The sequence below is a fragment of the Lacerta agilis genome, chromosome 11 (assembly GCF_009819535.1).
Source record: "Lacerta agilis isolate rLacAgi1 chromosome 11, rLacAgi1.pri, whole genome shotgun sequence".
In the NCBI taxonomy this organism is placed as follows: Eukaryota; Metazoa; Chordata; class Lepidosauria; order Squamata; family Lacertidae; genus Lacerta; species Lacerta agilis.
In genome coordinates, this window is record NC_046322.1 from 61,100,423 (window position 1) to 61,116,377 (window position 15,955).

At 43.7% G+C, this 15,955-nt stretch overlaps 1 protein-coding gene across 3 annotated transcripts in view; it reads right to left on the bottom strand.

The window, feature by feature from the left end:
* The window catches only part of PIP5K1B (phosphatidylinositol-4-phosphate 5-kinase type 1 beta), a 124,346-nt gene that overhangs the window by 38,493 nt on the left and 69,898 nt on the right, over positions 1-15,955 (bottom strand). For all 3 annotated transcript variants that reach the window (XM_033163871.1, XM_033163870.1, XM_033163872.1), the window contains 3 exons: positions 15,780-15,897; positions 14,930-15,082; positions 8,459-8,758 (listed from right to left, as the gene is read on the bottom strand). In XM_033163871.1, the coding sequence (XP_033019762.1) occupies positions 8,459-8,758; positions 14,930-15,082; positions 15,780-15,897 (571 nt within the window). The remainder of the gene's footprint in view (positions 1-8,458; positions 8,759-14,929; positions 15,083-15,779; positions 15,898-15,955) is intronic.

Sequence of the window (15,955 nt, forward strand, 5' to 3'; positions counted from 1 at the left end):
TAGGCTTGGTTGGGATTCTTCCATGTGCTGTCCCTTCCAAAGTCTTTTGCACAATCCCAGAGGACTGATTGTGCTGCTCGTCTTCATATTCCTCATCAACTGTGATGAGGGAGAGGTCCTCAAATGAAGTCTGTTCGCCATCCTCCATGCCAAGGGAGAGCACATCAAAACGATTGCGTAGCTCCAAACACTCAGAGCGATCCCTGGGCTTTCTACTTCTTTGAGTCACGTTCCTCCATACATCTGGCTCCTGTGTTGGGGAACTGTCCTCCTCCTCAGGGATGTGCCCTGACTCCCCCTTGGTGCAGACAGTGTGCTCTGCTGTATCCATGAAAAGCTCCAGTTCCTTAATTTTCTGAAGTGTAGATATACGGGCCTCAAGTTGCTGGACCTTGTCTTCTAGTAGGGCAACCAACTTGCAATTGCTGCAGGTGTAGCTGCCTACATCCTTTGCAAGAAGACAAACATTGCGCAGGAATTGCAGGTGACTACGGTTGTCCCCTCACCCTCCATCCTGAAAAGCTTGAAGTCAGGACAAAAAGGAAACCTAGGACTGCCCCAATAAACGTTTGAGACCAGTTACCCTTTATCTAAAGGATGGGTCAAACTGCGCGCGCCGATAATTAAGCACACAAACTTAATCACACACAGCCCCAAAAAGACAAACCCACAAAACCTACAGAGTGTCCCTGAAGCTCAGCTCACCTTGTGCTCCCTCCTCAACTGCTGCCCTCCAGGCACTGACTAGCTCCGCCCACAGCTAGTCTTAATCACAAACAAACTTAATCACACACAGCCAGAAACAAACAGCCAGAAACAAACACATACACAAGCCTGGATAGTCCCACAATTCCCAGAGGCGGAAGCCCTTGTGCTCCCTCCTCAACTGCTGCCCTCCAGGCACTGAGGGAGTCCTGAGGGATTCCACAAGACAGTTGTCATGGGGTCAAGCCACAATTCCTCACTGCCATTCTCTAGAAATAATCCTGCAGGTATAATCTGAAACACTTTTTCACGTGCCTCTGATCCCCAAGCAGCAGAGCTGATCCAGAAGGATTAACAGGGTTGCATTCCCACTGCCTCTCTCCCAGAAGAGGTCTTTAATCAGGGTGACCAAGGCAATTTCAGTCCCTTTGTCAAGTGATTCAAGACCTCCACAAACAGACATTTGGGTCAGCTCTCAGTTCTAAGCAATTTATTAATATGTATGTTCGACTATGTTCAATGAGGCTTGCTCATTGAACATAGGGTTGCAACCTTAGAGTGCAAAGATGCCTGGGGATAACTGATGGGTTTGCAAAATACTCCAACCCTCCACCCAAGGCCTTGGATTCCTTATCAGGAGTATTTACCTAAGACTTACCTTAATAACAATAACAATAATATTTTATTATTTATATGCCTCCCATCTGACTGGGTTCCCCCAGCCACTCTGGGTAGCTTCCAACAAAATAAAACACAACATGACATCAAACATTAAACACCTCCCTAAACAGAACGGCCTTCAGATGTCTTCTAAAAGTCAAAACAAAATCGAAAATTCTTTCTAGTAGCACCTTAGAGACCAACTGAGTTAGTTGCTGGTATGAGCTTTCGTGTGCATGCACACTTCTTCAGATACACTGAAACAGAAGTCACCAGATCCTTAAATATAGTGGGGGAGTGGGGAGGGGTATTACTCAGAAGGGTGGTGGGAATGGGTGATAGGCTGATAAGTGTGGAAAACCTGTTGACGACTCTAAACGGCTGCAATTAGTCTTGCAGGGAAAGGCAAGGGGTGAGATGGCTAAAGATAGCTTTGTTATGTATAATGAGATAAGAATCCAATGTCTTTGTTCAAACCAGGTTTCTCCATGGTTTTAAGTTTGGTGATTAGTTGCAATTCAGCCACTTCTCTTTCCAGTCTATTTCTGAAATTTCTTTGTATTAAGACAGCTACTTTGAGATCTTTTATAGAATGTCCTGGGAGATTGAAGTGTTCTCCTACTGGTTTCTCTGTCTTGTGATTCCTGATATCAGATTTATGTCCATTTATCCTTTGGCGTAGGGTTTGGCCTGTTTGTCCAATATAGAGAGCTGAAGGGCACTGTTGGCATTTGATTGCATACACAATGTTGGAAGATGAGCAATTAAATAGTCCTGAGATGGTGTGTTTGATGTTGTTGGGACCAGTAATGGTGTTATCCGGGTTTATGTGGCAGCAAAGACCCTTCATCGCCTACAAACAGCCACCCAATCTCAAACAGCTCCTCACCCACAATAATACAAAAACAGGACTCAACATGGACACTGGTACCAGAGCCTGCAATAAACCCAGATGCCAACTTTGCTGCCACATAAACCCGGATAACACCATTACTGGTCCCAACAACATCAAACACACCATCTCAGGACTATTTAATTGCTCATCTTCCAACATTGTGTATGCAATCAAATGCCAACAGTGCCCTTCAGCTCTCTATATTGGACAAACAGGCCAAACCCTACGCCAAAGGATAAATGGACATAAATCTGATATCAGGAATCACAAGACAGAGAAACCAGTAGGAGAACACTTCAATCTCCCAGGACATTCTATAAAAGATCTCAAAGTAGCTGTCTTAATACAAAGAAATTTCAGAAATAGACTGGAAAGAGAAGTGGCTGAATTGCAACTAATCACCAAACTTAAAACCATGGAGAAACCTGGTTTGAACAAAGACATTGGATTCTTATCTCATTATACATAACAAAGCTATCTTTAGCCATCTCACCCCTTGCCTTTCCCTGCAAGACTAATTGCAGCCGTTTAGAGTCGTCAACAGGTTTTCCACACTTATCAGCCTATCACCCATTCCCACCACCCTTCTGAGTAATACCCCTCCCCACTCCCCCACTATATTTAAGGATCTGGTGACTTCTGTTTCAGTGTATCTGAAGAAGTGTGCATGCACACGAAAGCTCATACCAGCAACTAACTCAGTTGGTCTCTAAGGTGCTACTAGAAAGAATTTTCGATTTTGTTTTGACTATGGCAGACCAACACGGCTACCCACCTGTAACTAATTCTAAAAGTCAGATAGTTGTTTATTTCCTTGACATCTGATGAGAGGGCATTCCACAGGGAGGGCATTGCCACTGAGAAGGACCTCTGCCTGGTTCACTGTAACCTCCCTTCAGAAGGCACTTGGTGCTGGACCTCAGTGTCTAGGCTGAACAATGGTGGTGGAGATGCTCCTTCAGGTATACAGGGCCAAAGTTGTTTACAGCTTTAAAGCCCAGCATCAACACTTTGAATTGTGCTTAGAAATGTACTGGGAGCCAATGTAGATCCTTTTAAACCAGTGTTATAGGGTCCCAGCGGTCACACCCAGCCACCAGTCTAGCTGCTGCATTCTGGATTAGTTGTAGTTTCTGGGTCACCTTCAAAGGTAGCCCCATGTAGAGTGCATTGCAGTAATCCAAGCGAGAGATAACCAGAACATGCACCACTCTGGCGAGACAGTCTGCGGGCAAGTAGGGTCTCAGCCTGTGTAACAGATGGAGATGGTAGACAGCTGCCCTGGACACAGAATTGAACTGTGCCTCCATGGACAGCTGTGAGTCCAAAATGACTCTCAGGCTGCGCACCTGGTCCTTCAGGGGCACAGTTACCCCATTCAGGACCAGGGAGCCCTCCACACCAGCCCGCCCCTTCCCCCAAAACAGTACTTCTGCCTTGACAGGACTCAACCTCAATCTGTTAGCCACCATCCATCCTCCAACCACCTCCAGACACTCACACAGGACATTCACTGTCTTCACTGATTCCAATTTAAGAGAGACAAAGCTGGATATCATCCACACACTGGTGAACACCCAGCCCAGCCCCCCAAGAAAGTTTCTCAAGCTTATTACACACTTTTTAAAACTTTGAAAATCTAGCAGTGAGATCCAAAGAATCCTGTTTACATTGGGTCTTTTAGCATTTTCTTCTCAAAGCGCAGCTCCTTATATGGCTCTCTGGCTGCTATCCTAGGCTGCAAAGGTCCAGAAAACAGGGAAAACAATAGGAGGGGGTTCTTAGTTCAGAAGTTTGAAAAACATTGTTTTTACAAAATAGATTAATATTTGGTTTTGGGTGTTAACTGTAAAAGAATTAGGACTGTGGGTTTTTTTTAAAGGACTTCAACTATGTATTTTATTTGGGAAAGGAATAATCCATTCTGTCTGGCACGAAATGACCATCTGCACAAACGGAGAGTGTGTCCTGCTGGTTGTTACACTGCTTCAGGGGTTTTGCTATCAGAACTCCTCCTTTCACCCAAATACTTAAAACACTAAGGAAAACAGAATTTGACCTCATTCTCCCAAAACTTGGAATCAGAGATGACTTACATGTGGAATGAAATAGACAACACACACATAATGAAATTCAATCTTCTATTGTGATGAAAGCATTTCCTGAATATTATTCTACTGTACTCATAAACACAAAACATGATGAATGCCCAAGATCACAACTCTGGAAGTGCAGGGAGCAAAAGCTGAAGACACCTATGGAGGCAATATGGAAAAGAAGCCCACATTGCTCCGAGGTGCTGCTCACCGTCTCTTCCTCTAGCATCCTGGCAAACAGAGTATGGACATGTCATCGCTGCCTTCCCTGAACTGCCTTGCTGCCGCTGACTTCTCTGGCTTCAAAACAAAGCAGCCCACTGCCAGCTGCTGAGATGGAGGCGACACAACTCCTCCCATCTCCAGCATGCAGCACTGCCACAGGGTATTTTGTTTCCAGGTGGCAGCAGCAACAGCAAGCTGGCAGGTGAGCAAACAGCAGGTCACCATGGACATCACAGCACTCTGCTGGCCTGTATGTTAGAGGCAGGCTTTCATACAAGGGGAGAGCTGATTGCTCACTTACAGGGCTTTTGGTATTAAATCTATTTTCAGTCATGAACCTCTTAGATTTAAACCTAAGGTTCTGCACATGAACATCCCATCCAAAGAGGTGCACATGAAGATTCACACAATGAACAGCTTCCAAGATTGATGTAAATGGAGAAGTTCAGTGTACACGCATAAGAACTTCCACATGAGCCAGAATCCACTGGATTAATCTACAAGTGATTCTCAAAGTGATCTAAGCATTTCCCACCCCACCCCCATTTATTTATTTTTACTACTTTCAAATACTGGTTCCTTTATTTACAGCCATCTTGACTTTCCATCACAGACAACCAATCTTAGACAGATGTACTGTAAAAATGAAACCTGGGCAGCACTCAGATGATAAAATCCCAGCATAATAGGCCCAGATATGAATGAGCTCCAGGCATCCAGTGGCTTTGCTGTTCTCTGCATTCAAGTAGGGAAATGTTAGGAAGTCTTGTCTCAAACCATCTTACTTGGTTATGACGCTTCATCTGCAGCTTCTCAATACATTTCAATACGATACGATAATCTTTATTGTCATTGTCCCATACAAATCAACGAAATTGAAAAATCTACACCTGGTTAGCCCCCTAAAAACTCTGATGCCCCACAACTAAATACAGATACTCCCTTATAGGCTGCCTTACACTGCGTTTAAAACCAAAATCACTTTTGGATAGAAACTGTTTCTCAGGCGGCTAGTCCTGGTCTTTATAACCCTGTACTTTCTTCCAGAAGGCAGAAGCTGAAAGAGATCATTTCCGGGGTGCGTACTATCCTTGCCCTATCTCTGCAGCTTTCTTATGGCACCTGGAGGCAGGGGCATCGTAGGGGAGGGGCGGTAGGGGCGGTACGCCCCCAGTGACAGGGTGATAAGCGGCGGGTGGGGGTGACAAGCGGCGGCCCCTCCCACCACTCCCACGCGCCGCCATCACCCCAGGAGCAACAGCGTCCGTGCAGCGCTGCTCCTCCCAGGGTGACCGGTGGTGCGTGGGGAGTGGTGGGAGGGGCCGCCGCTTGTCACCCCCACGCACCGCCGCTTGCTCCGTCGCCGTGGGAGCAGCAGCGCACAGTGTGTGCAGTGCTGCTGGTCCCGGGGCGACAGAACGAACGGCGGCCGAAAGAGAAAGCGGGCGGGGAAGCAAAGCGGGCGCTTAAACGCGCCGCTTTGCTTCCTTTTTTCCTCCCCTTTCGGCGCTGGCTAGGCTGTGATTCTGCAGCCCAGCCCCTTTCCCTTTCGGCTTCTTTCAGCGCTGGCTGGGCTGCAGAGTCACAGCCCAGCTAGCGCCGAAAGAGAAAGCGGGCAGGGAAGCAAAGCCGGCGCTTAAACGCGCCGCTTCGCTTCCTTTTTTTCTCCCCTTTCGGCATAGATTTGATCCAAGGTGGGAAGAGGGCACCTGATTATTCTCTCCGCAGTCTTTACAACCCTGGACAGCATTGTTCTTTCCCTGACCCTACAACTCTCAAACCACACACACAGACCATAAGTTAATACACTCTCAACAGTACAATGGTAAAATGCTATCAACAGGTCCTTATTTTTCCGGAGGATTCTCAGAAAATATAACCTCTGCTGTGCTCTCTTCATCAGGTCTTTGCTGTTTTCTCCCCAGGTTAGGTCATCTCTCAGCTCCATTCCCAGAAATCGAAACACTGAGACCTGTTCCACACACTTTCCCTCAATAATAAGTGGCTGAATATTCAATTTACATTTCCTAAAGTGCATAATAATCTCTTTTGTTTTCTTTAAGTTGAGGAGTAAGTTGCTTTCCCTGCACCACTCCACCAAATAATCAACTTCCTTCCTATAGGCCGCCCCCCCCTCTCCAGCCGTGATTAAACCAACTGTTGTTGTATCATCTGCAAACTTAATGATCTTATTACTGGGGTATATGGGGGCCACAATCAGCTGTATAGAGCACAGCCCCAGGTAAAATGAATTACATTGATCATGTCATGAGCTTACAAGAGCATGAACAATGGTTGCTAAATCCTTTATCTCCAAAAAGTCTCTCCATTAAACAAAAATGATTAGTTTTTGTCTTACTGAAAACCACTTTGAGATACTTGAGCCAACTAAACAAAATAAATTTAAAAATCTGAAGAAAGCTGTTCTTGGGCAGTCCAGGAACCAGACCACTGTTTAGACTGCACACCTGAAAAACCAATAGGCAGGAGGGCTAATCTATAGTAAGAGAGATCCTCTACCAGACAGGGTAGATTCCCATCCTTTATCACCCAGGTCCAACAGTTTAATATTACTACTTTAAAATAATCATCTTTTTGTAAATAAGTCAGCATTTCCCAGGAATAAGTCCTCTTTGCGCATTCCTGTAGCTGCAATGCCTGATCATTCTAAAAGCTCATCCTAAAAACACACACAAAAGAACACACAACATTGTTCAGGGAAACAAAGTTGACCAGTGTATAACCGGAGGGATTCTTCTGGAATCACTTCTAAAGTCATTTCCTTATCAGAAGCAGAAATGTCAATTTCTTGGTGCATCTTCATCCTATGGTTCCTTATCAACGCCTAAACATAGATTGCAAGTTCTTTGGGAGCAAAGATCAAGCACTGAATTCAGACTTATTACAGACAACATACCGGTATTCCACCCTTAAGTATTTTCACATATATGCATTACTTAAACAAATAATATTGTGAGATGGGTATATTTTGGGCACTTTAAAAAATGATAAATGGTGAGGAACCAGAAGGATGGATTCTATCTCAAGTTAACCAACAACCTGGAGCAGAGGTGGAAAAAGGCTTTTCATACATTATGCAAGAAATTACTTCCTCATTCCTTTTAATTAGATTTTCTCTGACTAACGTAATTTTATTGTCACTGTGGTACATTTTTACAGCCTCCTAGTTTAAACCTCTTGACACTCTAAGAGTAGAAGGGGTGTCCAGAGCAGATATTCTGCATGGTCACTAATAGCTTGATTTCATGGAATATTCATTTCTAGAGACTAAAGATGAGGAACAGTGTCTTTTGTTAGGAAAAATGTCTCATGAGCATGCAGCTGATTGTTAGATCATCTCCAAATTCACACTCAAAATCCAAACAAAAAATGGTTTCATGCTCACTAACACGACTTGACACTGGGTTGCGCTGAGCCAATAAACATTGCAATCTACCCATGAGGAATGCCCTTTTTGTTTTATAACCCCATTTCAACCAGGAGACATCTAAAGGCAGCCTTGTATAGGGAAGCTTCTTAAGGCTTGATGTTTAACTATGTTTCTATATAGGCTGGCAGCTGCCCAGAGTGGCTGGGGCAACCCAGTCAGATGAGCTGGGTACAAATAATAAATTATTAGTATGTTGTTGTTGTTTTCACATCAGAACATTTTCATTCAATGTTCCCTTTTATACCCTTCAAGCCAAAACCATATTTCTGTTAACACAAACAAGGGAGTCTGCTGGCACCTTCAAGATAAAATGAAGTTATTGTGGACAAGAACTCTTTAGTGGACAAGAGCCCATTCATCCCGCACTGTGTAAACAGTGGAGTCATGATCTGACAACAGCTATTGGTATCAAAAGTTCTTACTTACTCGACAATCCCTCTGTAGCGTTTTCATGAGTGCACTATAAGTCTCCAAGTCAAAATATAATCCTTCATGCATGTCTTGAAGAAAATCCAAGTCTTTAAAGGTGGGGTTGGACTTGTCTCGCTCTTTCCTGGATGCCCTCCTTTTGTATGTGGAGCCTTTCAAGTCATAGTTGAAATGCATTTTCAGTGATCGAGGCAGAACATTGTTCATCACAATTATCCTGATATTAATACCTCCCGACTGAACACAATACAGACCATAAAATTTTGGTAGGAGTGTCCTTGGATTCTGGTTGAGATTCTTAAAAAACAAAATGAAGAAGCACCAATGAACATCGGAAGCACATTTAAAATAAGATTTCTGCATGCACCTGAATATAGACTAGGAAGTCAAGTCTATCCTAAACAAACCAGTCATATACTTTTAATGAAATAATGCTTGAAGTGTTTTATTATTCTTAGAATGTCTTGCAACTCTAATTCAAAACATTTTAAACTAAACTAAAAAAAAAAGTTAAGCTCTTAAATTGGAAGGCTCTCTACACTGAGGACCAGTGGTGACAAGCAATCTAAATTATTCCATACTTCAGTTTGAAATTCCCCCATCTGCCTTAACTATGGTTATCTGTTACATAGGTTGTTGTGTTGTTCAGTCGTTCATTCTTTTTTAATTATTTATTTATCACGACTGAACGACTGAACAACAACAACAACAGATTAATCCAAAGTAATTTACACATTATAGGTCAAGAATAGCTTATCATTAAGCATAAAAAATAAGGATAAAAAAGGAAAGTACAAAAGAGAAAAGTTCAGTCATTCAGTCTTGTCCGACTCTTCGTGACCCCATGGACCAGAACACGCCAGGCACGCCTATCTTTCACTGCCTCCCACAGTTTGGCCAAACTCATGCTAGTCGCTTCGAGAACACTGTCCAACCATCTCATCCTCTGTCGTCCCCTTCTCCTTGTGCCCTCCATCTTTCCCAACATCAGGGTCTTTTCCAGGGAGTCTTCTCTTCTCATGAGGTGGCCAAAGTACTGGAGCCTCAACTTCAGGATCTGTCCTTCCAGTGAGCACTCAGAGCTGATTTCTTTAAGGATGGGTAAGTTTGATCTTTTTGCAGTCCGTAGGTACTGACATTAATCGTAGTGAACATTAACCACATAAACAGACATTAACCAGAACACTAGCCCTTAGCGAGGAGTTTCCAACTATTTTGAAATTCTAATTTAAAGGGAAACCTAATTAATAATAAGAGAGGTTAATGTCACTGAATATATAATGCTTAACTGCATTTAAGGCAGCCAGGAAGGAAATTTTGGTGAACAGTAGAGAAGATGCATGGGATAATGTGGTCCACTTCTGATCTCTCAACTCTGGTTAAATCTGTGTGGAACACATCCTCCCCACCTTTTCCCATGAAGACTGGCCAAGAGGGCAGCCAACCTTAAATAGGCTAGGGGTGGGCTGCTCACAGCTCCAAGCCCCAGCTTCCGATTGGCTGAGTGGGCACTGCACATCCTTACCTGAGGGCCACTTGTGGCTGGAGGGGGGCAGTGCCAGGCATCCCTTCCCCCAACCACATCAGAAGATGGCAACCTCCCTGAACCCACCATGGTCGGGCCATGCGGCAATGGCCGCCTACCTGGAGTTGCAGGTGAGCAGATATTCTCCCCACACTTTCTTTTTTGGCAAAAGTAGAGCCTATTACTCAAATTTTGGACAGTCAGAAGGCCTAAACAGAGATGTTCTGAAATAACGACTAGATGTAAGAGGTGGTACCAGTGACTCTGCTAGTACACAAATGCATAGTTTACTAAGTCTCACTCACTGGATCATCACCTTGTCGTGGTGAGTGTGCTTGCATGTTCCTGTGACCCTTGTGAGTGAAGCCGTTGGGAATCTTGTACTCCCAGTAGGGTCACCCAAGGCAGTAAGGTCAAAGGGAAGGAGCTAGACAAAGAATGATCCAAGAAGTCCTCAATGGCAGAACAGGCAGGTGATAACAAGCGGTATATTACAATGGCTGTGAAGGCGGATGAACGCTGCAGCAGATAGGATCTACTGGTTCGTCGTGACTACTCATGCCATTGGAACAGAGCCTTACTGCGAAGACTGCGTTGATCAGTGTGCACTGATCTACACACATAAAACAAATTCACACACAGGCGTCTTCCAAAAACCCAACCCAAACCCTCAAAAGTCCCATGGCAACTGGCAAATGGCAACAGGGGCAGGACTGTGAAATCTGGAAGCCCCTAGTCATGAACCGGCACATGGGCGGTGGATACAGATTCAGTCGTTCTGACTCAAGGAACGAGGCAGTTGAGCAGCTCGGCTGCTGTATCCATGACTGAGCAGCCCTTTTTAGGATCCACTATGCTCACCCCGAAAAGGTGCCCAAACATAGTCTGCTTCCCTTTTTCCCTGACTGGATTACCGCGCCCAGTGGAGTCACCACCTAGCAGTCGTAAAAGACAACTGAACTTTGAAACATAGAATATACGGACTTTGTCAGATAACTCAGACAGCGAGTGTCCTGAACGCAGAACTGCCATCATTGCAAGAGAGCTGTGACATTTTAACATTGATATTGCAGCGCTTCAAGAGACTCGAAGAGCAGGCGAGGGACAACTGAAAAGGAGACTACACATTCTTCTGGAAAGATCTATCTGAACAAGAACATTGAATACATGGGGTAGGCTTTGCTATCAAAAACCACCTTGTGAAGCTCCTGTCTGAAGTCCCTACCAGCATTAGGCTAATGAGCGTCTCCCAACCATTCAAATAAAGCTCCCCAAAAACCAACAGGCTACTATTATAAACACTTATGCACCAACATTGGATGCCGATGAACACATAATATTTTTTTTTAACTCTTAACTGGATACCGTCTGTGGCGTTTGCCCCTTCCTGGGGAATATATGAATGTGCAGGAGTAAGTAAAGGGTTAAGTGGCTGACCCTAGGCAGACCAATAAACAGAGGGAGGAGGAGCTAGGGGCAGCTGAGCAAGGGCAGTTGGAGTTAGTCAGTTGGTGTTAGGAGTGGTTAAGAGCAGTTGACTGAAGCAGATGGTTGGTGGGTGGGTGGTGATTGTGAGGGTTGGTGGGGAGGTAGAGTGGTGAGCGTAGGATTAGGATAGGGTTGAGATAAGAACAAATATATACCAATGTAACCAATATCTTAAGTTTGTTGATGTTTTAAAATAAACACTTATTATTTTGTTTAAAATCACACCCTGACTGTGACAGTGATTACCAGGGAGGGGATCCTGGTTGGTGGCAGCGAAGCGCCGTGGTGGCACAGGGATCAATAGTCCGTTAAATGACTGGGGACCCTGTGTGATCGCCACACCGTCCTATCAGAAGATAAAATTAGGAAGATAAAATTATCCTCCTGGGTGATTTTAATGCAAGAGATGGGCGAGATTTCGATCTGTGGCCTGGGACTATTGGGAAAGAAGGAGTTGGCAACCGCAACCAGAACAGAATTTTACTTTTGACGATATGTGCAGCGCACAACCTTGTTATTACCAACACACTCTTTTGACAGAAAAATAAATTTAAAACTTCATGGAGGCATCCTCGGTCAAACCACTGGCACCTCTCTTAGACTATGTTATTGTCCATGCTAAAGATCACTGTGATGTGCTCCTTACCAGACCTGTAACGAGCGCCAACGACTGCTGGACAGATCACCGACTAATACACTCCACAAGGGCTATCAAGATTATACCTCAATGCAGGCTTCAAGGAAGGAAACCAAGGCACAAAATGAACATTCAAGCCTTTCAAGATCCCATTAAGCAGGATTGCTTCCAAACAACTCTTAAGGACCATCTGCTTTCAGAATCCCCTGAGGAACACTGGACCAAGCTAAAAACATCCATTATTGCAGCCTGTGAACAAACTATTGGATACCAAACCAAGAAACACCAGGACTGGTTTGATGAGAATGACAGTGAGATTGAACACATGATTGACAAGAAAAGGAAGGCCTTTCAGATCTGGCAAAGAGATAGAAACTGTGCCACTAAGAAAAAAACCTATGCCAACGCTAAGGCTGAGGTTCAAAGAAGAACCAGAGAACTAAAAAACACCTGGTGGATAAAAAAAGCTCAAGAGATCCAGCACTTAGCCGACACTCATGATCCACAGAGTTTCTTTAAATCCACAAAGACCATCTATGGGCCAATAAATCATGGCATATGCCCCCTACACTCAGCAGACGGTACCACACTTCTTAAAGATAAAGAAGCTATTGCACTGCGCTGGAAAGAACATTACCAGCATCTTCTTAACTGGAACTCCCCCGTAGCAGCTGAGGTCCTCTCACAAATTCCGCAAAACAAGTTAGAGATGAGCTTGCAGTATCTCCAAATCTGGGAGAGTTGTGTACAGCTATAAACCAAATGAAACACAACAAAGCCAGCAGACCTGATGGGATACCTGCTGAAATCTTCGAAGTGGGTGGAATTGAACTTACACAACAACTTTACAAGCTCATCGAAAAAAATCTGGGAAAGAGAAGAGATCCCAGCAGACTTTAGGGATGCCAAAATTATCAATCTCTTTAAAAAAGGTGGCAGAACTGATTGCGGAAACTATTGAGGCATCTCTCTATTAGCTGCGGCCAGCAAAATTCTTGCAAGGATCTTAGCAAACCGTCTCTTAACAATATCCAAGGTGACCCTTCCTGAGTCCCAAAATGGTTTTTGGCCTTCTAGGGGGACAGTGGACATGATTTTCACCGCTCGACAGCTTCAGGAAAAATGCAGAGAGCAAAACTAACCCCTGTATATGGCGTTTATCAACCTGACTAAGGCTTTCGACACTGTAAATCATAATGCCCTGTGGACTGTCCTTCTGAAAATTGACTGCCCAGATAAATTTATGAACATTATCCGGCTCCTCCATTATAATATGACAGCAACAATTGTGGATAACAATGGGTCTCAAAGTGAACCATTCACAGTGGGATCAGGTGTTAAACAGGGTGGTGTTATTGCGCCAACTCTATTCATTACTTTCATTGCCATGATCCTACACTTTGTTGAAGGGAAACTCCCTACTGGAGTAGAAATCATATATCGAACAGATGGAAAGCTCTTTAATCTGAGCAGGCTGAAAGCAAAGAGTAAGGTTACTGCAACTTCCGTCATAGAGCTTCAGTATGCTGATGACAACATAGTGTGTGCACGCTCAGAGGATGACCTCCAAACTATCCTAAATATCTTCACAGAAGCTTATGAAAAGCTTGGCCTGTCGCTCAACATCCAAAGTGCTGCACCAACAAGTACAAAATAACCCCTCTGCAGCACCACAAATCCAACTCAATGGTGTAACATTGGAAAATGTTGACCACTTCTCCTACCTAGGCAGTTATCTTTCCACAAGGGCCAACACTGATGCCAAAATCCAGCATCACCTGAGCTCTGCGAGTGCAGCTTTCTCCCGATTGAAGTACAGAGTGTTTGAGGATCGGGATGTTCACAGGGAAACCAAAATGCTTGTTTTCAAAGCTATTGTACTACCAGCCTTACTGTATGCTTGTGAAACATGGACCACTTATAAACGCCATCTCCAACTTCTCAAAAGATTCCAACAACTGTGTCTCCAAAAAATCTTACACATCACTTGGGAAGACAGGCAAACTAATATCAGTGTACTGGATGAAGCAAAGATCACCAGTGTTGAAGCAATGATTTTTCAACATCAACTTCTTTTGACTGGTCGTGTTGTGCGGATGCCTGATTATCGTCTTCCAAAGCAACTACTCTATTCAGAACTTTAAAATGGAAAGCGTAATGCTGGTGGTCAACAAAAGAGGTTTAAAGACTGTCTCAAGGCAAATCTTTAAAAAATGTAGTATAAACACCAATAATTGGGAAACACTGGCCTGTGAGCGCTCCAGTTGGAGAACAGCCTTTACTAAAGGTGTCATGGGCTTTGAAGACATTGGAACTCAGGACGCAAGGGAGAAACGTGCCAAGAGGAAGGCACACTTGGCAAATCCACACCGTGATCAACTCCTGTCCGGAAAGCAATGTCCCCACTGTGGAAGGACATGTGGGTCCAGAATTGACCTCCACAGTCACTTACGGATTCATTGTTAAAACCGTGTTTATGGAAGACAATCTTACTTGGCTACGAGTGATCTCCAAAGAAGAAGTTTACTAAGTACAGCACCACAAATGCATAGGTGATTTATCAGCATCATGGCAAGCCATACCAACAGTTATGGTTAAGAGTGTTCATTTATTAACTCTGAATTTTAAATAAGTTCTTATGCATGTAGCAAATAGGAGCACAAATACTAAGGGGGAAAGCAGTATTTAAAATTTACCATGATTATGGTAAAGTGTTAAGTAAGCTATTAAAAAGCCAAGTTAAAATTCACACACACCCATCACACAACCTCCCAAAAAGAAACTAAACAGGAAGAGCCTGGAATTTGAATTTGTTTACCATGTAGTAGCCAGGCAACAGCTTCTGAAGGAACTCTGCTTCTTTGTGTTGAATTGTTTTGATTATGAACTCGTCATCACTAGTGACAAAGAACAAGGATCCACTGGCACCAGGATTGGATAGTTCTATTAGAGGGTCACTGCAAATAGAATACTGAACACAGAAAAAGAGAAATTTAATGCCACTATGGGTAATGGAACAGATTGCATAGCTGTCAACCCTCCCTGCTGTTCCCCACTGCTATATACATAGCTGTCAACCCTCCCTGCTGTTTCCCAATGCTTTAATAAGGGAATTTCCTGCAAAAAAGGGAAAGGTTGACAGCTATGAGATTGCTACACAGGATCTTAATATGGCAAGGCAAGCTGTCCAACATGCATTGGCCCTTTGCTGCAGGCAATCCTTTCTCTGCATAACAGCTTGTTTATCTGCTACAGCTGATCCACATTCTATCACTGAATGTATGTGCAAGACTGCAAAAATCTTGAGGGATTTTAACTATGGAGCTCTGTGCTTTTCTAGTTCAAGGTTACAACATATGGAAGCAAATATTTATATACTTTGCTAGACAATAACAAGGCAATTAGCAGATGGAGGTCTCTATACTACAATTCAATCAGCAAAATCCACAGGAGTATTCAATTTCAATTACAACATTCCAGTAGAAATAATGACTCAAGCAGTTGCTGAGCTATCAATTAACACATCGGGTTTTAGGGCAACCAATTATAAGATGAAGAATTAAATGCATGGTCAAGAACTACAAGTTTTCATAGCACATTCTACAGAAACAGAAAGCTATTCCACACCACTCCTATTTTTGTAGGGGGGGGGGGATGTAAATTCTTACCAAGTAGTCATCAGGTTTAATACCAAAAAGTTCTCTGAAGTAGCGGAAGGCTAAAGGAGCATAAGTCTTAAATCTGAAGTCAGGATAATGATGAGCAGGGGTCAAATTGCTCCCTTCACTGAATTGAAAAGAGAAATTTAAAGGTATTACACAAATTCGTTAAGAACAGAACTCTT